The sequence below is a fragment of the Pan troglodytes genome, chromosome Y (assembly GCF_028858775.2).
Source record: "Pan troglodytes isolate AG18354 chromosome Y, NHGRI_mPanTro3-v2.0_pri, whole genome shotgun sequence".
Taxonomy (NCBI): Eukaryota; Metazoa; Chordata; class Mammalia; order Primates; family Hominidae; genus Pan; species Pan troglodytes.
In genome coordinates, this window is record NC_072422.2 from 30,203,387 (window position 1) to 30,228,473 (window position 25,087).

At 39.5% G+C, this 25,087-nt stretch overlaps 1 protein-coding gene across 4 annotated transcripts in view; it reads right to left on the reverse strand.

Moving 5' to 3' along the window:
* Positions 1-3,216: 3,216 nt before the first annotated feature.
* The window catches only part of NLGN4Y (neuroligin 4 Y-linked), a 290,720-nt gene continuing 268,849 nt past the window's right edge, over positions 3,217-25,087 (reverse strand). For all 4 annotated transcript variants that reach the window (XM_054677312.1, XM_009445747.4, XM_001145110.7 and 1 more), the window contains 3 exons: positions 22,004-22,189; positions 16,593-17,382; positions 3,217-6,758 (listed from right to left, as the gene is read on the reverse strand). In XM_054677312.1, coding sequence (XP_054533287.1) covers positions 5,909-6,758; positions 16,593-17,382; positions 22,004-22,189 — 1,826 coding nt within the window. In that variant the 3' untranslated portion in view covers positions 3,217-5,908. The remainder of the gene's footprint in view (positions 6,759-16,592; positions 17,383-22,003; positions 22,190-25,087) is intronic.

Consider the following 25,087-nt stretch of genomic DNA (forward strand, 5'->3'; position numbering starts at 1 on the left):
CAGAAACAAGTTTTTGGCCCTCTTAGCACTTATAAAACAACCCAGTCTAAGCCCAAACCCTTGACCAGCCTGTCTGAAACTGTCTCCAAGGTATCTCATCATTCTCCTCTCTCTGTTGAAACAAGTTCCTAAACAAAAGTTTAAGGACAAATGTGGTTCCAGGTGGTTTTTGATGACTACGCTTTATCAGTTCTGGTACATGCAGCTATAAGATGCATTTCTTATCATTTTTTTTTTCTTTTTTACTTCTTGTCTTATTACTGTCTCCATCACCCTTAAAAACAGGACAGTAATTAATTTCTGATTGCTCTGGCTCTTTAATGTTTTCCTTGCATCCAGAACCCTCTCATTCCAATGCAGATTATCCTCATGGTTACTTCTAAAGTGAACAGTTCTCCATCTTTGCAACCTAAATAAGTTGGGGTTAATTGAGAACGAGCAACAAGTGTATCACTTAGAGATTGTCTTGGAAATTCAGACACAGGTTCACCAAACCACAATTCAGTAAGGATCTGTACTTTAAGTTGACATCCCGTGTATTCCTAAGTACGTGAACTTTTGAGAATTACTGCTAAATGTCTCAACTAAGTACACTCATAATCCACTTTGGTGCAATCATTTGGTGTCTCTCAATTGACTTCAGGACAAAGCCCAAACTCCCTGTCTTGCAGTTGGAGGTTTTTTATCAGCCAGTTTCTTTCTGTCTCATTTTTCACACCTTTCTAAAAAACACCTTGTATTTTTCACCCATGATGCAGGAGCCATGTCTTCCTATGTCTTCATCTGTCTTCTTACTTCAAAGATGTGTAATTCTATCCTCCCCACAACACACCACCCACTAATATTTTTTCTACAGAGTTGGAAAGACCTGGCTTAGGGGTTTCTTCAGACAGAATGTATTCCCGATCTTCCCAGACTAGGTTAAGGGCAGTGTCCAGACATTTATTAGCACCCCTTATTAACATGGGTGCCATCTCCAGCACCCCTTGCCTCTCCTTGCTTCTGTGTTTCTCTGCCTTCCCCTCAAGTTTTGTGGTGTGAGAAGTTTGTTCTTCAATTTTAACACCAGCCCAGCACAGGGCCTGGGGCAGTGGAGATATTCAGTAAAGTTTCACTGAATGGATGCATATAATTTTTAGCATTCCTTGAGTTATTCAAAATGAACAAGAATGCATAAAATAGTCAAAACAAGAGTGATTCTCCCTCCAGCTGAAATTTGCTAAAAATTAGACTTTGAATGCCTGAAGATGACATTCAGTTAAATATGTGTGTGTGTATATATATACACATATATATGTGTGTATACATGTTTATTTGTGTACATTTAATGAAAGTGCCATTCTTAGAGATTTAAGTACATTCATATCGGCGAATATGTCTATATATGTAAATTATGTATGTGTATATATGCATCTGTGTCTATATGTAAGTATATAGTGTAACGCTCCCTTTCCAAGCAGAATGCATTCCAAGACTTCCAGTGGATACATGAAACCACAGATAGTACCAAACCCTTTATATACTATATATTTTATTAAATATACACACTTATTATGAAGCTTAATTTATAAAGTAGATGGAGTAAGAGATGAACAATAGCTAATAAAATAGAACAATTATAATGTCATAAATGTTATGTGAATGTGGTTTCTTTCAAAATATCTTATTGAAGTACTCATATATTTTTAGATCATAGTTGATCACAGTAAATGAAACTGCAGAATGTGATTTCACAGATAAAAAGGAGTAATGTAATACACACTCACACACAGAGGAATGTATATGTGAGCACAAATGTGTTATAGATATGTGTGTATATATGAGTCTGTGTGTGTTTATGAGTGTGTGTGCATACGTATTTAATGAAAATGACATCTTCAGGAATTTAAAGTATGTGATATCCATGTACATATGTAAATGTATAATATATATGCATATATGCATGTGTGCATATACAGTATATATAATGTAAACATAGACAGTCATGTATCACTTAATAGGTTTCTGAGAAAAGTTTCGTTAGGCAATTTCATCATTGTGCAAACATCATGTAGTATACTTACACAAAACCGATGTGTAGCCTATAGCACACCTAGGCTCTATGGTATAGCCTAGTTCTTCCAGGCTACAAACCTGTACAGCATGTGACTGGAGAGAAGACCCTAGGCAACTGTAACACAATGATAAGCATTTGTTTGTCTAAACATATCTGAACACAGAAAAGGTACCATAAAAACATGGTATTTTAATCTCATGACACCATCATCATATATGTGATCTATATTTGTCCAAAACATTATGCTGTCTGTGACTCTATACATACATACATATATAGGATAGGTACCTGTATACTCATATATAATGTACACATACATGTACATATATACATATATGCATATGTGTGTGTATGTATTCTCCTGTGTGCCTTCACAACATGATTGAGGCCAACAACATCTGAAGGATTTAGTTCACATATTCCAAAGAGTCTGGGTCCTTGCTATATTTCTTTACTTGCTACTTAGCAAAGATTATCATGCAAGACCTTGACTTACAAGTGTTTGCTGTATAACTTCTTGGTGAAAGATTGGGATATGAGGATATCCTATCCTGTTATCCATCAAATTTTCCTGTCCAAGGGGGCATGTTTCAAAGTCAGAACATCTTCCATTATGAAAGGGGAGTAATGCAGGTGCCTGCCCCTTAGAGCTACTGTGAATGTGAATTAAGTTCGTGATGGCTGAATGCACAGGAAGGAATTGACAATTGAGCTCCCATTGGTATGACAATGATTTTCTGCCTCTGGAGTTTCATTCAGTAGAATTTCTTGCTGTCACTAGAAGGTTTACTCACCTAAGGCTTTCTATTTGAAACCATTAAGGCATCAGTTTGTTGAACACAACTCAAAACATAGAGACACAAGAATGAACAGTGGTAGAAATAACACAACCAAATACTCATTTTCAGGCAGTGTCATCTCAGGAGCTTCACCAAACAGGGCTTGGTTTTCCAAAATCAGGCCAGCAGAGCCTCCTCAACTGTGCAGCTGGCCAAAGCTAAAGAAACCATCCCATTACCAAATGTATTTATCCATTTGTAGCCTATGTGAGAGCTACCACTTAGCATTTACAAAGAAAAAGGTATTCAAAGAATAGCAAAAGTAAATAAAATATTCCACCTACCAAGAAAGAACAGATGCATAATTGTTTGTACAAAGCATTAGAAAATAGTGTGATATTTTATTATTAAAATGCTGCTGAAAAGTTTATACATATGTGTCTGGCCATATATATCTTCTATCATTACTTAAGACAAAAGAAAGAACAAAACCTCAAAATAATAACCCAAGGAACCATTAAACCCTGTGTGCCTCTGAAGATCAAGGAAAAGCCTAGGAAAGGACTTTTTCTTACGTGTTTCTCATTTTTTTCTTTTTTCTCTTTTTCTATAAATAGCAAGTATATTTTTCTCATGGAACTCTATGAAGATTCTATAACTTCTTTTCATGTAGAAATGAGATATCATGTAAGATGTACTAAATCACTTTTAATCATAATCCCCTGTAAAAGCTAAAGCTATTCATTTAACAGGAACTCTTCTTTCCCTTAAGATGTCACAAGACTGTCATGTTGTGGTACATATTGCTAGCAGGAGACAATTGGAAATATGAACAGATACTTGAATTCATATTATAGACAGACAAAACCAGCATGGATGCCACACATCAGTTCCTTTGCAGTTTCATGGAGAGCCTATTTGTGGTTGCTCAGGTGGGGTCATACATTGCTTGCAGAAATTGCCTGATCATAGCTCTATGAAAAATGAATTGGGAATGAAATCTTACCAAGACACCTCTGTGTAGCAAAGAAATGTTGCTTCATGTGTGCTAAGTTCAGATCATAATATTTCACATATTTATATATAGAGAATCGCCTTCAAATTTAACCCAACATAAGCAACAGGATTTGGAAGTGATTTTATGTATTTCTAAAAACAGTTTTCTTTTTTCTAGAGGTCACTCCCAAACACTGATATATCACTATAGTTTGAGTGTATGGATTCAGTAATCAAAGTTGTTATTGCAAAAGAGTCAGGTAGCTGGACAATTTTTATGGGGAATCCCCACTTTAGTAGAGGCATTTAACATTGGATTTCTAGAATAACCCAAAATGCAGCTAAGGGACATGATCTTCAAACATCTTTGGCTACTGTTTCTTGGTAATGCAGTAATCTTCGAAAGACAAAATATAGAGCAACCATTGCTACTGTGTTTCCTGCTGCTTTGTAATACTACAAACTTTTCTGAAAATGAGTAAAAAGAAAATCACAAGCTGTTGGAGAGACAAATCTCTGATCCCCAAGTAACCAATTTAAAATGGGTGAATAAATTCCATTCAGTGTCTTGTCAGTGAAGATATCCTAATTTCCCCCAAAACCTATACAAAGCAGTTTTAATGTTCTATCCTTTTCCCCCCATTCTTCTTAATATCTGTTATTTGGTGGTCAGATAAATCCACAAAAGGTGATATTTTCAGACAAGCATATGTTTTATCCTATAAATGACATAAACGATTTTTAAAAACCTGTTTACTGATAAATAAGGGACTAGGTGCTTAAACAAAAGACACACATGTCTTCCTTTAATCTGATTAGCTAAGCTGAGCAGGTACTTCATCAGCCAAATCCTCCGGCAGCTGCTAGGGAACACAGAGCTGTATTTACTCCAAGGGGCACAGCCCCACCAAAGGCAAGCTTTCTTCTTTTTTGGCAGGGTCCTGAAATAGGAAGCAACTCTTCCCAAATATATTCAAAGGGCAAGAACTACAGAACAGGACTTGTATTTTGTTTTCTCTGCTGATTCTTTGTGTGTGTCTGTGTGTGTGTGTCTAATTCAACAAGTTTTAAATAGATTCCACTTTTAGGACCTATCTCTGTGTTGCAATTTCATGAAAACTAACATGTACAAATCAAAGTTTTCTAAAACAATGGTCTCCTAAGAATGCTCTACATGCATCTGTGCAACCTGACAGGGAGAAATAGGCCACACAAAACTTCTGAGTCTTCCATTTGACATCACATATTCCTACAAATGAAAATCTTACGTCAGAAAATCCCATGTCTTTGTTTACATGTAATTAAGAAGAAAAGCCTCTTTTGCTGTAGAGGAACTAAGGTGGTAGGACTAATATGTGTTTGAAAGCACAACCTTGCTAAAAGTTCTTTCAAACTGAAAACACAAATAAAAGCTTTTCTCTTTTTTGTTTGTCTGCAGTTTTTGTTTGAGCTCACAGCTATATACATTTTTATTTTTTACGAAGTTTCTTAAATATAGTTCAGGCTGGCAGAATACCTCCTTCCACAGAACCCTACAATTTTTCTGCACAGTCAATTCGCTTACTTTGATAATAAAATTCTGCATTTCCTTCTTTCTGGATTACAGCTCCATGTGCTGTGTAAAAGCCCATAGAGTCTTTCTTCACTTAAGAAGAGCCATCCATTGTGTAGCCCACATAAAAATGTTTAAATCTCCATTGTAATTAAAAAATATTAAGTGTCCCTGGCTGAGCTTTGGAAGTGTGTGCTGCTACCATGATGTTGGAAACACACAGTTCCTTGAAATGGTGATGTCCTAGTCACACGAAACATCTGTTGGCATGGTTTAGATCTTAAAGCAGTATTGTAACAGAAACATATACTTTTCACATTTCATATGGTCAGAAATTGATCTCACAATACTGGAAAATGCCAATGAGAAGGGTCTGCTGGGACAGGATGACTGCCCTTTTGCATTTTTATCTAAAGTCAGTGGCACAAAAACATTCCTGGTTTGGAGATTTTCTTTCTCCTTATTTGTCTCTTTTACATTGCTGAGCAGTAGGGGCAGAGGGATAGGAAGGGAAATAGGGCAAAGCTATACTCTAGTGGTGGAATGTCCGTGGGGTAAATTTGTACTGTTTTGTCCTCCACTGAAGGTGTTAAAAGTGTGCAAAGGCTGCATCCCCGTCAGTGTGTTTGGAATCATGGTGATGGTGTTTGGCGTCATAAGTGGGATGTCATCTGGCGACCGGCGCAGCGTGAGGGTGTAGTCTGGAGGGCAGGTGAGCCTCAGCGCGTCGTGTGCCTGCAGCGACTCACACTCGTGATCGTGTTCCAGCTGCTTCATCTGCAGAGACATGATCTCTTCGTTCTGGATGTGAGGGATATCATTTGTGGTGTTTCTCTGGGGACTGGGGCGCCTGTGAGTCTCATGGCGCCTCTTGTCCTTTTTGTAGTACAGCGCCGCAAAGGCTAAGATGTTGAGGAAGAGGAGCGACGCCCCGACGGCAATGGTGACACTTAAGTCGGTGGAATAATCTCGTTTGGTTTCAATGAGGACAGTTGTGTCCTCGGGCCCTGTTTTGTGAGGGTCCTTAGAGTGTTTGGGATTGTTGGCAGGAGTGATTGCTGGGCGTTTGGTGGTTGGCCATATCTTGGCGGGAGATCGCCGGGTGCCATAGGGAAATGATGTCATGTCTGGTGGAGGAACCTTTGTGGTTGTTGAAACATACTGGAATATCTCGTTCAAGTTGTGCAAATGAGGAACGAGTTCCAACCAGAAAGCCACTTTCGTTGCCCGGTAGTGATCTCTCACTCTGGGTTTCAACCCAATATGCAGATAGAGTTGGTCTTTGGGATTATACTTGGACCAGGCCACTTCTTGAAAGCGATTGGGTTTTGTATGAATGAACTTGGTATCCTGAGGAACTGGTTGGTTTGGATCACTGGGGATAGAAGGAAGAAAAAAAGAAAGGTCATATTCTTCCACATGTGATATGAAATTATCTTAAACCAATAAATCAGGAAGTTACAATCTGCTCTTCATATATATTTATCAATGAGCACAAAATACCCAAGCAGCAAAGGTACATTCTGCTTTAATTCTAGGCATGTCTATCATGTTGTCTTTTCCTTTAAAATTTGCTCTTATTTTTCTTTTAAATATAAATCCTGACAGCATCATTATGCAATTTTTATAACATGTTTACTATTTTTTAATGCATCAAATGATCTTCAAAAATAAAGGAAAACTAAGTGTCCTGGGAAAAATTTCAGTATTTCAAGTTTCACTGTTTCTGAACTGCAAAACTAATCCAGGAGTGATTTGCCCCAGAGGGGTATTTGGGAAGGTCTGGAGACATTTTTGGTTTTTGTAGACAGAGGGCAGTTCCTATGAAGGGTGGAGGTGAGGGATGCTACTAAACACCCTCTGGTGCACAGGAGAGACCCCCACAGCAAAGAAGTTATCTGGACCCAAATGTTAACAGTACTCAGGTTGAGAAATTCTGATTAAGAATTTTTCAACAAGTGGGCATTCTCTTTCTTACTCAATAATTGCATTTGAAGTAAATGAACAGATATTGCAGTTACAGCAATGAAAATTGATATTAACACAAAATAAAATAGGATTTATAATTAAAAGCTGCAAGTCAACACACGCATCATTTGTTTGCTCTCTATTTGAAAGTGAAATACATATGCATGTGGACAATATTTGAAAACAGAGTCCAGAAAAGATGAAAGCACATTACGGCAGCTGTAAGAAGTTTGTTAAAATTGTACATATATTTACGGCAAGGTTAACATATTTAGTATAAATAAGACACCCAGAAACAAGCTGAGGGCTGCTGCAGATGCTAAATTGTGCTTGGAAGCTATACACTGAAGAATTATCTTATTATTATTTGCACAAGTGGGCAGAGGTAGAAGGAGAATCATAAAAATTTGGAGATAATTCATAAAGCATAGAGCCTTTAAACATCTTTGCAACTAACCCTTTAAAGATAACATTTCCCCTTCAAAAAACAAATATACCAAATTCTCATTTCTACCTTTCCTTATGGTTGATAAAGTAAGCTATAAAACCAATTACATCTTAAGGTTTAATTGTTACAAAAAATTGAGATTGTGCATGGTAAAATGTCATCTAATGGTTAGTACTCAGCATTGAGATGTAATGTGCAGACCCAGGCAGGCAGGGAGTTGCAACATCCTGATCAATGGTTCCAGGTGTAATCTAAAGTCCATCCTCCAAGTAACTCTTCCTTAGGGGGACTTTTGTGAAGTTGCCTCCAACCATTGCATATTGGCCTGTATGGCAGAAGGCTACAGGACCAAGGAAGAGTATATATCTAGTCATTGCCAGACATTGTGCAGGATTTGAACAATATACTTGACTCAGAGATGCCACATGTGCTAAAGGAAGATTTTCTCCCCTCAATCTGAGTCTGTGGTGGTCATAAAGGAAATAATGTCCCTGTATTCAAATTTCTGAAGCTCTGGCTCATTAACAGCTGTGAAATATTCAGCAAATTTTCCAGCCATTGTTGGCCTTAACTTACCCATCTACATAGAGAATAAGAATATCAGGCTTGGAGACACGTGATGAAGGTTGAAAGATAATGACAAAATGTCTGACATACGGTAAGAATTCAGGAAATATTATCCCCTCTCTTCCAATATAAAAATTAGAACACCTACAATATTGCAAGGGAGGGGGAACTAGGGAGTGATGGAGTGATATACTGTGTATCATAGTACATACTATAATTCTATATTATGTACATTATAGAGTATACAAAAGTATACTGTATATTACATACTATATATAAGTATACTGTGTACCAGAGTTTATACTGTATACTAACCATATACTATATGCAGTATATATATGTATGTATAACATATGTACATATGCGTACATGTATATCTATCTATAGATACAGATATAAGATGTATAATGTAATAGAGAAGAAAAAGTATGTTGACCTCTACCTTTTACTTGAATGCACACTAACTGCTGTGCTTTCATGTTACTAACAGAGTGAGAACAAATACATGTATAAAATCACATAAGTGATATTAATTCATAAACAATATATTTGAAAAGTCTACTGCTTTTTATTTGGAATGCATATATTTTGATACGGCTTTGAAAAAATACTGGATTCATTTTATCATCTCATGTTTCTTTTGCTTCTTTAAGCCTTCTGAAATAATTATAAAATTTTTACTTAATTAATGTGTGTTGAAAGAAAAATAAATGAATAAATATTTTAGGAAAAACTTCGTACTAATATTTGTTATTAATTTTTAGTGTTCTAAAGAAACAAATGGAAGTGAAGATTCCTCGTTTTTTTCATGGATCCAATTTTTCTAAATTGGGTCTATTAGATGTGTGGCTATCTCATCTACTAAGCACTGAGAATCTAGGAAAAGGAGTATTCTGTTCATGTTGACTACTAGGCAATTTTTGAAGGATTCAGGGTATATTCGAAAGGTAAAGAAAAAATATTTATTCTGTTCTTTAAAAAATAAATAAAAAACATGTATTCTTGAAGAATAAAGGAGAGGATTTGGGAAATCCAGATAAGTGAGCTGCTGCCCGATGTAATCTGTCTATTAAAGATCTCAGGGATGCATAGCCAGAATTCTTAAGCACTGATAAGCTTGTGGAGATTATGACAGCCCACGTCATTCTCCCTTACCAAACCCTGCAGACAGTGAGGTCTAGATGTGTGATATCAGTGTTTTATTTTTTTAGTTTTTATTCAGCCTAAGAAATGTTTAAATTCCTGTGAGTAAAATTAAAGATTGTAATGACTGAGGATAGAAATGCTAGTTGGTGTCTCTAGTAAAAGACTCAATGCCTGTCTTCCTCCTTATCCCCTAGCACCTAACACAGCCATTTCCAGCTGTTCTATTTGAGATGTCGTCTTGGCAGGAGAGACTCAAGTGCATTTCTAAGGTCTTGTTCATTTCTTTAGCTAGAGATGGATATAGTACTATGATCTCTCTAAAAATATCCATGAACACTCTCAGCTGTTACTTTAAGTAGCATAGGTTTTCCTTATATCCAAAACATTGTTAGCAAACTAGTTTATTATGCATTCAGTGACTCCTCCACCACACCTGGGGAGGATGTTCATTCATTCAGCTTAAAATCCCTTTTTGGTACTAAAGGTCGCCTTTACAACTAGAATTATGCTGCAACTCTCTGTAACCAATCCCTGCTAAACACTTCATTGGGACTTCTTTTTTCCTCAACAGATTTAGCAATGGTTGAATATAAATTATTGATGGAATAGAGAACATTCAACAGCAGTGATGGTGTCTGATGCAAAAAAGATAGAAATCAATCTGATGTACAAGCCTCAGACTCAGTGCAACAACATAAAAAATGAAAATATATGTTGATCTGATTTTCCATTACAAAACTCTCTTCCCATTTCTGACTTCCAATAGCACACAACTTCTTCTATTACATATTATAATCTATTGTTTGATTACTTTAAAGCACTGCTCTTTGTCATATCTTATAAAAAGAGCAAGATTTGGCTGGGCGCAGTGGCTCAAGCCTATAATCCCAGCACTTAGAGAGGCTGGGGTGCACAGATCATGAGGTCAGAAGTTTGAGACCAGGACAACATGGTGAAACCCTGTTTCTACTAAAAATAAAATTAGCTGGGTACACTGATGGGAGCTTGTAATCCCAGCTACTTGGGATACTGAGACAGGATAATTGCTTGAACCCAGAGGCGGAGGTTGCAGTGAGCTGATATCACATGAGATCGCACCACCACACTCCAGCCTGTGTGACACAGAAAGACTCTGTCTTGGAAGAAAAAAAAAAGACCAAGGTTCCCCCACTCCTTTTTGCTGATCTCTTTCCACACAGAGCTCAAAATGAGAGAATCCTGGATCAATGGGCACCTGCATTTTATTGATCAGCTTAGACAAACCCCTTTTCTCCTATTTCCCAAATAATTTTAGAGGAAAATAAGTTTAATTCTCTAGAGCCCCTTTCAAACCTCAGAGTTAGTTTTCACTTTTGCTTGATGGTGCTTCTCATTTCCAAAAATGGTTTTAATCTACCTTATTTCTACAATGGCTTTGCATGTTTGGGCTTACTCAGTTCTCTTCAAGCATGATTTTAGTCCCGTGACCTGGACTAACATTGAAACACCTCCTTGCTACAGGGGAGAATCCCCCTCAGGCACAGGCCTGGGCACTTGCTTCCCTATTCAAAATAATAATTAAAAAGTAGCAAGGATTATTTGAGGCCCTGGCATTCACTGATTTCAACATCCTGTCTTGATCAAGGTTTTCATGGTTTAGAGCTTCTGCAGCAACTTTCTTCTCGTGTCTACTGTGTGTGCTTGCTGAATCTGCCTTTCTAAGATGGGAGGGCCCTCTTACCTAATGTTAACATGAAAATATACAGGTGACATGATTTGTAAGCAAGGATCCAATTGTCCCTCCCTCCCTCCTTCTTTCCTTCCTCCCCTACTCCCTTCCCTCTTTTATCTCTCACCGCCCCTTTCCCTGTTTTTCTTCTTTCCCTTACCCATCCCTCCCTTCCCTCAATCCTTTCTTCCTCTCCTCCTCCATTCCCTCTTTTTTCTCCCTCTCTTCCTTTCTTCCTCTCTCCCTTCCTTCTTTTTTGTCTCCATTCATTTTTATCCTTGCCTCTCTCCCTAATCTCTCTTTCCTTCCTTCCTCTCTTCTTTCTTCCTCCTCCCTTCCTCTCTTTCTTTTCTCTCACTTTCTTTTCTTTGCTTCCTTCTTTTCTTCCTTCCTTCCTCCCTTCCTTCCTTTCACCTTCCATCCCTTCCTTCCCTTCTTACATCTTTCATTTCTCTTCTCCCTCTTCCCTCTTTCTTTCCTTACTTCCTCCCTTCCTTTACTCCTTTCTTGATTCCCTCCCTTCCTCTCTCTCTCTTCTTTCCCTCCCACCCCTCCTCCCTCTTTCCTCCCTCCTTCCCTTCTTTCCTTCATCACAACTCTCCTTCCTTCAGTCCCTTCATCCTCCCTTCCTAATTTTTCCTGACATGCACATTCCAACATCATTTTTCTGTGATCATCCAAATTCCAAAGGTATATGCATACCAGGTATATGTACTTTTAAACTCATAGTAAGAGTCATCTGCTTTGAGATGTCTGTAAAGAAGCATCCAGGCACCATCCACTTCATCTCCACAAACATTTGTCATCAGGAGACTGTGCTATGCCTGCAGGTTTAAAACACATGACATGATGACCACTGAGAGTGGGGAAGCATGTCCTGGCACAATGTGATTCTCTCTCCACAGCACTGTGTACTGACAGACACTCTGGGAGCTATTCTTGTTTCCTCCTGTCACCTCCAGTGCTGGAAGGGAACAGTGAGGATATGCAGAAATACCCTCTCCTTTTCTGTGAGTCATTGTCTGAGTGTGTGCTCTGTAGAATGGTGTTAAACTTGCCAGGTCACACCATGACAGCAGATGAGATACATCCCATGTTTCTCCTTACAGGTATCAGTTTCATTTGTTCTCTGCACCTGACGACCAGGGAATCTTTCTCTGCCCTGGAGGGATCAGGCCACCATCCAATTTACAATAAGCAAATAACTAGCAACAGTTAAATTCCCCATTCCCTTCTCTTATAGGGCTGCCAAAGAAGTGTGATCACTTAAAACATTTATATTTGAATCCACATCATGCATTTCACATGACATGTAAGTTCTGAGTAACTTCCTTGATGAATCATTTGAGTCATTCTAATACCTTTCCAATGAAACAAGAGAACTCATTGCATTAATACAGTCTGTTATTTCAGGGATGTTTCCCATGGATGGAAGAAACAAAAATAGAGGCTTCAGACAGACTGACATTCAGGCTCTCATTACCTCAGTGAACTCTCTACCTGAAGCTTTTAATTTGAGTAGCATCAGAGAATCTCTGCTCTGTGGTTTTTCCTTCCTCCTCTCTTCCAGTGATGTCAGGGCCTTCACAAAAGCTAGAAGCACCCTCAACACAGACCATGAATGGCAATGTGAATGTACTCCCTACATGCAGGGTGGAAATCACAGGCTCTAAACCAGGTGACTTTAAGAAATAGATTCATGGCATTAAAATCACTCAGTAACAGAGAGATCACTGGTATTCTCACGGCTCTTTCAGACTTTCATGATATCTTGGTAAAAGCATCCATTTGATGCCAGTCATGATAATAATCACCTCATAAAACAAATTAACTTCCTTTATCTTTTCCTATCTTTTTTTTCTTTTTTTTTTTTTAATAATGACATAGCCAGCCTCAGTATCATAGTCTTTGGGAGTCAGGAGGAGTTAATGAGAATTTAACAGCATTATTTAGATTTCACTATTGTTTTAATGGTTCTATAAAATATATGAAGACTGGTAGGTGGAGCCAAGATGGCTGCATAGGAACAGCTCCAGTCTACACGTCCCAGCATGAGCGATGTAGAAGATGGGTAATTTCTGCATTTCCAACTGAGGTACCGGGTTCATCTCACTGGGGAGTATCAGACAGTGGGCATAGGACAGTGGGTGCAGTGCACCAAGTGTGAGCTGAAGCAGGGCGAGGCATCGCCTCACCTGGGAAGTGCAAGGGGTCAGGGAATTCCCTTTCCTAGTCAAAGAAAGGGGTAACAGATGGCACTTGGGACATTGGATCACTCCCACCCTAATACTGCGTGTTGTGGGAAGTCAGGGACACCAAACGGAGGGACTGGCTGAAGCCATGGCAGAAGAACGTGGATTCTGAAGATTTCATGGACATTTATTAGTTCCCCAAATTAATACTTTTATAATTTCTTATGCCTGCCTTTACTGCAATCTCTAAACATAAATTGTAAAGATTTCATGAGCACTTATCACTTCCCCAATCAATACGCTTGTGATTTCCTATGCTTGTCTTTACTTTAATTTCTTAATCCTGTCAGCTGATGAGGATGTATGTTGCCTCAGGACCATGTGATAATTGCATTAACTGCACAAATTGTAGAACATGTGCGTTTAAACAATATGAAATCTGGGCACCTTGAAAAAAGAACAGGATAACAGCAATTGTTCAGGGAATAAGAGAGATAACCTTAAACTCTGACCACCGGTGAGCTAGACAGAACAGAGTCATATTTCTCTTCTTTCAAAAGCCAATGGGAAAAATATTGCTGAATTCTTTTTCTCAGCAAGGAACATCCCTGGGAAAGAGAATACACGCCTGGAAGTATAGGCCTATAAACAGCCCCCCTAGGTGAGCCCATCTCTTATGGTTGAGGCCGTAGGGGTGAAATAGACCCCAGTCTCCCATAGTGCTCCCAGGCTTATTAGGAAGAGGAAATTCCTGCCTAATAAATATTTGGTCAGACCAGTTGCTCTCAAAACCCTGTCTCCTGATAAGATGTTGTCAATGACAATGGTGCTCGAAACTTCATTAGCAATTTTAATTTCGCCCCACTGCCATGGTCCTGTGATCTCGCCCTGCCTCCATTTGCCTTGTGATATTCCATTACTTTGTAAAGTACTTGATGTCTGTGACCCACACCTATTCGCACACTCCCTCCCCTTTTGAAAATCCCTAATAAAAACTTGCTGGTTTTGCGGCTTGTGGGGCATCATTTGTTTTGTAGAGACTGACTCTCACTATGTTGCCCAGGGTGGTCTTAAACTCTTGACCTCCTTAGGCAGTCCTCCAGCCTTGGCCTCCCAAAGTGCTGGGGTTACAGGCATAAGCCACGCTGCCTGGCACAGCCATACAGATTTTGGCACTCTGGTAACAGCAGCCCAAGCTAACTAATAAACAAGGTTTACTTAGAAAAAATTATGAATTTGATTTAAATCATTTCTTCATGCAGGAAAGAACCTTTCAGTGATAGACGAGCATCTCCATCAACTGTTGGTCCCTCCTCTGTTCTCCTCCTGGTAGCCATTCTCAGACCAAATCTACACAGTCTGATTTTGGAAAGTTGATATCCAGATGATACATTTTCCACTTCAAAAACATGCTACATGCTATATGTTTGCCAAAAAAATCAACCAACCAAACAAACAAACAAAAAACGTGTCCTCTGATCTTATCAGAATTACTGTGTACAGCTCATGCATGGCAGGGCCACTGCAGTCTGAGAGCCTCATTCCACATGGGAAGATTGACCCTCCCTGGGTGACATGCACATGTTGCTCTTCTATTCAGTTTAAAGAAACTCAGGGTGGATGACGGTGGCACACACAGGTAGAACAGAATGATACTCCATTGATTTCCATAGTTACATTATTAGACAGGAGAAAATTAAAAGATGCCACAATATTTGGAGCTATTTAGGATGCTTTTGTTTCTTTTGTCCCATGGTTTGAAGAGAATCCACTCAGTAGAATATTGGCAGACTCTGTTGTATGTGTGTTTTTTGTATATTTTCTACTATATTTAGGTCAATAAATGAGCTTTCCTGTGACATACGTGTGTGTATGTGTTTATATATGCATGACATATAACAATATAACACAAATATCATATATTTTTCTTTGTTTGCTCTCTATTTATACAGCAAAGGAAATACAAATATATATGTATATGTACATAAATTTGTACTTGTATCTATAGCATGTATATATTTGTAGTTGTTTGTATTTCTATATTGTATATATAGCATATGCATATATAGTATATATATATTACTATTTATATATGTATACACAGAAATATACTGGTATTTATGTGTATATATATACAAATGCAAATATATATATAATATATATTATACATGTGGGAATAGTTCTCTTCTCTCTATATATGTTAAATATATATAGGAATATTTATTTATATTTCTCTATAAATATTGTGACAATTGTTTGTATTCATACGGTCAGGCAATCTAAACAATTCCCCAAGTGGTAGCTCAGGTGACATAGCAAAATCCTCTTTCTAACAAAATAAATTTTAAAATTAGCTGGGTATGGTGGCATTCACCTGTAGTCCCAGCTATTCAGAAGGGTGAGGAGGGAGGATCCGTTGAGACCAGGAGTTTCAGAACAGCTTGGGCAACATAGGAAACCCTGTCTCTACAGAAATCCATGTAAGGGCATGGTGGTGCATGTCTGTAGTCCCAGCTGCTTGAGATGCTGAGATGTGAGGATCAAATAAATCCATGATTTCTAGGCCACCGTGAGCTATGCTTGCACCATTGCACTCCAGCCTAGACAACAGAGTGAGAACTTGTCTCTACAAAAAAATAAAAAAAATAAACATTAGCCAGCCATGGCAGTCACCTGTAATCCAAGGTACTCAGGAGGCTGAGGCAGGAGAATGGCTTGAGCCTAGGAGTTCAAGGCTGTAGTGTGCTATGTTGTATCACTGCACACCAGCCTGGACAGCAGAGTGAGACTGTGTCTCTTCAACAACAGTAAGAACAAAAACAAAATTGATCAGCCGTTAACAGAACCATTATATATGTGTAAGTCCTGCACCTGCAAGTAGGAATTCTAGAATTTCTAATGGGCAATTAGAAATCTAGTAAAAATCTGGTTTGACACTAAAGTGTTTTAGGAGTAAAACAGTTTGGTAATAAAGAAAATTTGAGTTCTCACAGATGATGGGGGAGAAGCTGCCTGTTATTGCTGTGTGTGTAAGCGTGTGTCTGTGTGTATATGTGTGCATGCATGTGTATATGTGTGCATGCATGTGTGCTCCTGCACATGCCGGTAGAAGCAACACTTATACTGAGGACACAAACAAGTGGCAAGGATAGTGATACCCCAACACGAAGATGAACGTACCCAGTTTTGGCGAAGTTCGTCCAGTAGGTCATGACCACGGCGCTGAGCATGACGTCGTTCTTGGAGAAATTACAACGGAAGAGCTCGGTGGGACCGATCATGGGGATGCCGAAGACATAGGGGACTTCATCGCCATGGGCCGAATCTGCCCAGCTGGGCTTCATTTCGCTTTGGCAGTGATGATAGAAGGCATAGAAGTAGGTGGGGGAGCCGTACTGCGCGTGCAGGTCGGCGGTGGCCACGGCGGGGGCCCCCCACTGATGGTCAGTAAAGAGAGCCACCAGGGTTTTCCGCCGCGTCTCCGGGTTTTCCTTATCGGCCCAGTCTGTGTACATGAACTTGATAGTCTCCCGCAAAATGTCTTTCCCTTCAGGGTAGCCGTAAAGGTTGTCCACGAAGTTGGACACGGAGAAGTCAAAGTCGTTGGGCGTCACACCGTCCTCGTTATCCACGATGCCGTCCACGAACTTCAGGCCTTCCCCTTGGTTGACACCCAGCATGATGTCGTAATTGAGGAACTCGCCTTGCTCCATCAGGATCTGGGGGTCGTCTGGGATGACGTCACCGTCGATCACCGGCCCGAAGGCTATGTGGTAGGTGGCCGGGGTGATGGTCTGCTGGATGAGCTCCTTGTAGTTCTTGTTCTTCAGACATTCTACCATGTCCGTAGTGTCCAGCATGTTGCAGCCGACCTTGTCTGCCAATATCCGAGTGTACTTGGCCGGCTGGTAGTTCACTGCCCAGCTGGACAGGGCGGTGCCGCTCTGAATGATGGCCTTCTGGAAGAGACCTGCAGGTGCAAAATTGTGGACATGCAAATGAAAACCCGCAGGACAGAAATGCAGCTTTTACTGAGCAATGAAGGCTGTGATTGTCTCGCAAGCATGTGAATTTCTGGACGTAGTAGCATTCAGCTCTGTCAGAGGGCTCTTTTACCCATTTTCATTTTGATTCCCTCCCCCCGAACATTCATTTTAGGAAATGTTATTCTACACACACACACACACACACACACACACACACACACACACGAGTTTAAGGAAATGAAACCACATTGAGGCTTTTCGTGCACTGGTAAAATACATGTGATTTATTTTTTTCTTCCTCAATTTAGTGTCATTTTTGCTTCCTTGCCTCCAGATGCCATATATAATAACGCAACAGCAAGTACATTCCCATTTCCAAAGGGAAAATAAACAAACAAAAAAACAGGCCTTAAACTAGTAAAAGGTCAAAGGCTATCTTGTCTCACAAACAAATCCAGGTGTCTCTTCATTATGGGAAAAAATAAATCCAGTTGAATGAATTTCAGAGTGCTAATTTAGAAATGCATTCTAAATTAGCATTCTAAATTAGCATTAGCATTAACACACACACACACATATATAAGTAACATATATAAAACAGTTATTTGTATGTTAGGGAAGTAATATAACTCCTGATGACACTAAAAAACTTGGATAATGAAAAAAAATCACTCATAAGTCAAACATTAAAGCACAACTCACCTTAGCAAAATGAGTATGTTGGGAATTAACATAATTCTTTCTTACATCTTTCTCTTCCATTCAAACATTGTTTTGAATAGCTGAGCCCAATATTTATATAGTTGTCTACACTGCATTTTTCCAGCTGTTGAATATCTTAGATAAATTATTATTCTTTTGAGTTATTGCATATGGTTTCTAATAACTTTCATCTCCTTTTGATCTTGTAGCTTTTCCATTTCATTCTTTGCTATGATAATAATACTGGGGTGAATACCTTCATAAAACTATCTCTTTCCACAGGTACTTTGCCTTCATTAGACTAGAATTCCTAAGGCCAACAATTTGGGTATTTTTATCTTTATCTTTATTTCAGACAGAGTGTCTCTCTGCTACCCAGGCTGGAGTGCAGTGGCATGATCTTGGCTTGCTGCAGCCTCTGCCATCCAGGCCCAACTGATCCTCCCATTTCAACATCCCAAGTAGCTGGGACTACAGGTGTGTACCACCACACCTGGCTAATTTTTGTAATGTTTTGCAGAGATAAGGTTTTGCTTTGTTGCCCAGGCTGTTCTTGAATTCCTGGACTCAAGCAATCCTCACACCTCAGCCTCCCAAAGTACTGGGATGATAGGCAGGAGCCACAGTGCCGGGCTCATATTTTTCATAATTCTTGATAATACTGATGGGCTGTTTAGAAGCACTGCCTTGCATAAATGACCAACAAAAAGGTATTTTTGCAGCAAATAATAACTTCCAACCTGCTGACTTAAATAATTAACACTTTCCTCTAATTAGTGTGGCTTACATGTGTTTCATTACTCCTGAAGTTTGTTCTGACTGCTTTCTAAATCTACAACTGTCATATCAACTGAGAAATGTGAATATCTATGTATTTTCAAAAATGCCATAGAAATCTCTATGCCAAATGGTTCAGCAGATTATTCATTGTTCCTGTTTTTAAAATAAAGTTACTACAAATATGAGCCTTTCCTCTTCCCTGTTATTAGCACTAGTTTGAGGTCAAAAGTCATTTGGTCTCCTGGGCAAAACATTATGAACTACGGACTCAAGGAATTCAGAGTTTGGAGGATTTTAGGAAATCCTCATCTGTCCCATCTTGCTAAAGAAGACACTGAGGAGCATAGTGATCTAGAAACTTGTTCAGATGGTGCAGGAAGGGAAGAAAGTCCTGCAGTTACTTTAAAGAAAGGTATTTTTTAATTTTATTTCTTTATGTTTAGACAGGGTCTCTCTCTGCCACCCAGGGTGAAGTGCAGTGACACCTTCAGAGCTCACTGCAGCCTTGACCTCCCTGGCTCAAGTGATCCTCCCTCCTTAGCCTCCCAAGCAACTGAGACCACAGGTGTCCACCACCAGCCCTGGCTTGTTTTTATTTATTTATTTTTGTATAAATGTGGTCTCACTAAGTTGCACTGGCTGGGCTCAAACTCCTGGGCTCAAGCCATATTCCCCGCTCAGCTTCCCAAACTGCTGGGATAACAGGCATGAGCCACCTTACCCAGCTGATAACTTTAATAAATAACAATTCCAGAGGCTGAGGCAGGCGGATCACATCAGGTCAAGAAGTTTGAGACCAGCTTGGCCAATATGGTAAAAAACCATCTCTACTACAAATAGAAAAATTAGCTGGGCATGGTGATGGGCACCTGTAAGCCCAGCTACTTGGGAAGCTGACACAGGACAATCACTTTAAAACTGGGAGACAGAGGTTGACATGAGTGAAGATCATGATGCTGCACTCCTGCCTGAGTGACAGAGTGAGACTCCGTCTCAAAAAAAAAAAGAAAAAAAAAAAGAAAAGAAAAATTCCATTAAGATTTTAAGTACTTCAGATGTAAATGGTCCAGTCAGTGTGGTGCCATTCTGAAGCCTACCAATGACACAGAACATATCACAATGCTGTGTTGATGACTGAGATGGCTATTATGAATATTCATTTGTACCTGGCCAGGTAACAGAGGGCTGGATCTGTTCTGCAGATTTTCCTGCTTTCTCCTTTTAGGCCACAGCCAAGAATTGGTGATCCAGCTTCCAGAACCAATTGCCTCAAATTCCTGTGGACTTCTCTTTGAAGTTTCATCTGATACTGCAGAGAGTCTCCCTCTTGCATTAGCAGCAGGGAATTGCATTGAGTGAGCCTCAGGTGCTCTGGCAGGGCTCAGGGGTGTGGCTGTCTATGCTGACCACCACTTAGGCAGCATGAGCAATTACTACTTAGAGGCCCAAGTGCATATCTGGTTGGGTATGCTAACTACCACGTACAAGTGCATGTCTGATTGAGGTAACATGATGTGCGTGTATTTCTGCGGTTTCCGCTTTCTCTGTTTTGCCAACAGCAGCTTTTTCCAGGTTGTTAGCAGGGCCCCAGGGAGGGTTTGGAGCTCCCACGGGGACAAGTAGAGGATGTCATGCTGACTGGCCCAGCAGGGAGTTTCTTCCTAAAAGTGTGTTAGAGAGAGAGAGAGAAAGCAAACTGTGGACACTTCCAAGTGTCTCATGCTGAACTGACCAGTAAGGTGGTCCTTTGCTGAAAGTCATGTTTGCAGGAGAGGAAGAAAGGGAAAGAGACAGAGGGAGAAAAAGGGAGACAGAGAGAAAGAAATAAAGGGAGAGAGACAGAGTGTGAAGGGGGGGAAGTGAGAGAGGAAGAGAGACAGTGAGGAAGAAACTGGGGAACTGGAGAGGGAGAGAGAGGAAGAGAGACAAAGAGAGAAGGGGAGAAAAGGAGAAAGAGGTGAGAGGATAGTGTGAGGGAGAGGGAGATCGAGGAGAGACAGTGGAAGGAGGGGAGAGAGGAAGGGCGAGAGAGAGAGGAAAACAGAGAGAGAGACAGAGAGAAAGTGAGAGGACATAGAGGGGGGAGACAGAAAGAGAGAGGGAAAGAGGAGAGTGAAAAGGGAAGAGAGAGAGGGAGGGAGACAGAGTCAGGGAGAGAGACACTATTCCTATGGGTAGAATCTACTTCTCTATGAATGCACCAGCCATGTTCCTAATGTTTCCAGAAGATTTAAAGAATTAATGTACGGGAGGCTGAGGCAGGAGAATGGCGTGAACCCAGGAGGCGGAGCTTGCAGTGAGCCGAGATCACGCCACTGCACTCCAGCCTGGGCGACAGAGCGAGACTCCGTCTCAAAAAAAAAAAAAAAAAAAAAAAAAAAAAAAAAAAAAAAATTAATGTGATTAGAGAAGTGTCTTTTAAAAAAACATGTGGTTAAAAGCCCAGTTGATTAAAAATCTATAAATCTGCAATATTGACATACTATTTCTCTTCCTTATTGACGTACTGTCTCTCTTCCATATTACTCTTACCAAATTGTAGCTAGAAGTTAATAAAATTTTAAATGTTCAAATACAGTGAGAATGTCAAAAGAAACAATAGTGTCCGCTCTTCTAAAGTAGTTATTTTTTTCCTATCATTGTAACCGACACCTAATTGTCACACACTTAAATGAGGAGATATTGCTGACCAAGCATGGTGGCTCAATTCTGTCACCTCAGCAGTTTGAGAGGCCAAGGGAGGAGGATCACTTGAGGCTAGGAGTTTGAGACCACCCTGAGCAAACATAGCAAGACCACTTCTCTATAAAAATAAAAATTAAAATTTAACCATTAGTCCCAGGTATTCAGCAGGTTGAGATTGGAGAAGGCTTAAGCTCAGGAGTTGGAGGCTGCAATGAGCTATGATCATGCCTCTGCACTCCAGCCTGAGTGACAGAGCAAATGGAAAAAAAGCTGAGTTAAAATATGTGAAGATGGGTTCATTTTGTCTTTTGGGCATTTTCTGTTGCAATTTCCACAGTGACTTCTAGCAACCTGGACATGAATCTCAGCTATGAACTCTGACTATTCATTTCTTGGTTCAGGGCATTTGCCCACCCACCCCGGGGACACCATTATTACCTTCTGAGTAGTGGGACAGGGTCAACAGGCTGACACAGGAGGCCCCAGCCCCTGAGCCAAAGATAGTCACTCTCTTGGGGTCCCCGCCAAAGGCTCCGACATTCTCCTCAATCCACCGCAGTGCTTGAATCTGATCCAGGAGCCCATAGTTGCCTTTTGCTGCCTGGTCACCGGTACTTAAAAACCCTACAGAAGAACACAGGACATTTTTGTTGGTCAAAAAAAATTGTGTACACATCCCCACCATTTGAAAAGTTATCTCATAGCTTGCCTTCTTCATTCTCTCCCTCCACAAACCTGTCCCCCACAAATTAGAGGAAAAACTGTAGAAAATTTTTTGTGGCAGAAATAATTACATAGATAATAGTTATTGTTTAGGTTGACATTATGATACCATGTCATCTTTAGGTATATATGGCTAATGTAGAAGGCAAAATAAATCTAAAATGTTAGTGGAAATTATAGGAAATTAGAGAAAAACCTGGAGAACAATTTTTGTGGCAGAAATAATTATACGAATCATGATTATTGTTTACATTCACCTTATGATACCATGTCATCTTTGGGTATATATGTGGCTAATGTAGAAGGAAAAATGAATCTAGAATGTTAGCGGAAATTACAGGAAATTAAAGAAAAAACTAGAGAAAAATTTTTGTGGCAGAAATCATTACATAAACAATGATTATTGTTAAGTTGACATTATGATACCTTGTCATCTTTGGGTATATATGTGGCTAATAGAAGACAAAATGAATCTAAAATATTAATAACATGAAGCAATCCCAGAAGTCATTGTAAATTTTACTAGGTTCAAGGTACCATTTGTGTGCACATTTTTCTTTAAACACAACAGACTCCTATGATAAATTACGTACAAAATATCCCTTCAAATGAGTTAATGACATAGATCTTCAAAAAAAGAAATTGTATGTAAGGAACAAATATTATAGTTGAGTATTTGGGGAAGGTTTCTTGCATTGTTGTTTTTTAGCATTTTCATGTCCTTAGTTGAGCATTTCTCCCGAGCAAAGTCTGATGCCTTTTATGAACAACAGTGTCACATAAGGGAGGGGCTTGTTTGTATGATGACAGACTGCTTTAAGCCCTAAAATAACATAAATCCAAACCAACTACTTCAAAGCATATTCCTAACCAAAGTTGACAGCATTCCAATGAGAGACTGAGTGTTGGCTTCTACTTTTAAAACAAAAAGAGTAGAGGATGAGGCTGCATACCAGTAGAGTTAACCAGGTTTTCTTCCATTAGGTTTCGTGAACAATTGGAAAAATGCTCTGAGCTGGAAAGGAGGAAACGGCCAGGCTTCAAAGAAAGTCATAAGATTTTTTTTTCCTACAATGACAATAAATTCTAAGCCTAAATCAGGAGTCACCATTGCCTGCAGCTTCAAGGAGAGGCAGTATTGCATCTGTGAGGTTGGTCTTACTTAAGACACATCCTACCAATGTGATTTCTTTAAAGTTCAGAGAAACTTGATGTGAGATTAGCTGTGATTAGTGGGTATGTTCAGACATTATGCAAGCCCCCCACCATTTAATTAGTGATTACTAATTAGTGTTTTATGCCAAAAATGTTCTGCAACACCTGTCTCCATCACTAAATCTTTGACACGGTTTGTTCATAAAGAGCATCAGGCTTTGCCTGGGAGAAAAAATCCTTTCATTCAGGGTACATATGACAATGATGAATAATGTCAGTGTGGGTGCCCTCTAATACCACAGGGCAATGCTTTCTTCCCCTATTAAAGAAAGAGGTAATTAATTTTTAAGGCACGAGTAATTTTCTAACAGAACGATTCTGTCTTCAGCACATCTTTTCTTAACTCACTGTTCTCTCTTTCTCAATTCTGCAGAATGATCTGTTGGCTTATTTTGTTTCTGCAGAGGAGCGTGAAGGTTTTCAACATGCTGTGAATCACTGGCCTTTCTTCCACCACAATCCCTTCCTCCCTTACAAAACAAGAGTTTTTGTAACCTTTCCAATAGCAAGCTAATGAATGTCCCTTGTGTTAAAAATCTTAGTTCTTCAAACAGTATCCTACTGGATGGATTGATCTTTGAGGTTCAGAATTTCCTCCAAATATTCTGTAAGCTCGCCAAGGGAAATGGCAATGCTTGCATCTCTGAAGTTTAACAGAAGAATGTGGTGTTTTGAAGCATGTGTTTTCATAGTTTCTGCATTGGAATTTCCATTTACTGCAACATCCAGGGATTATTAATTTTCTTTTTAAATTTAAACTATCAAAAAGGGGGAGTGCCTGTTTCAGGTACAGAATGACTGAAATAATTTTACGCTCTTTACAAGAGTATACTCCTTTCATCTTGAAACCACTTTTGCAAAACTTGTAACTGTGAGAAAATTATGACAGTGAAAGAGATCTGACCTAACCAACACCATCTTGTCTTTCACCACCATACTACAATGATCATTGCTGAGCATAAGCCAAGCTAACTTTGGGAGAAATTGAACTTATAGTTTAAATGATAATAGCCCTTCTTAAAACTAAACCACCTTTGTAAAACTAATGAAAGACCAGCAGGTTAGAAAAATGACAGATGCCTGAATTCTGCTAAGATGTTGGCTTAGTTAAATGATTACCAAACATTATCTGAAAGATGAACCTAGGTGGACATCCTGGGCCGAGTGGGGACTTGGAGAACTTTTCGGTCTTACAAGAGAATTGTAAAGCACACCAATAGGCACTCTTTAGCTAGGATTGTAAAATGCCCCAATCAGCGCTCTGTAGTTAGTAAGGGGATTGTAAAATGCACCAATCAGTGCTCTGTAAAAACACCAATCAGCGCTCTGTAAAAACACCAATCAGCACTCTGTAGCTAGCAAGAGGATTGTAAAATGCACCAATCAGCACTCTGTAAAATGCACAGATCTGCGCTCTATAAAATGTACAAAACAGCAGGAACCTAAAAGTAGTCAATCACAAGGAGGATTGTAAAAAGGGCATTCTGATAGGACAGACAGACAACATGGGATGGGACAAATAAGAAAATAAAAGTTGGCCAACTCAGCCAGCAATGGCAACCCACTAGGGTCCTCTTCCATTCT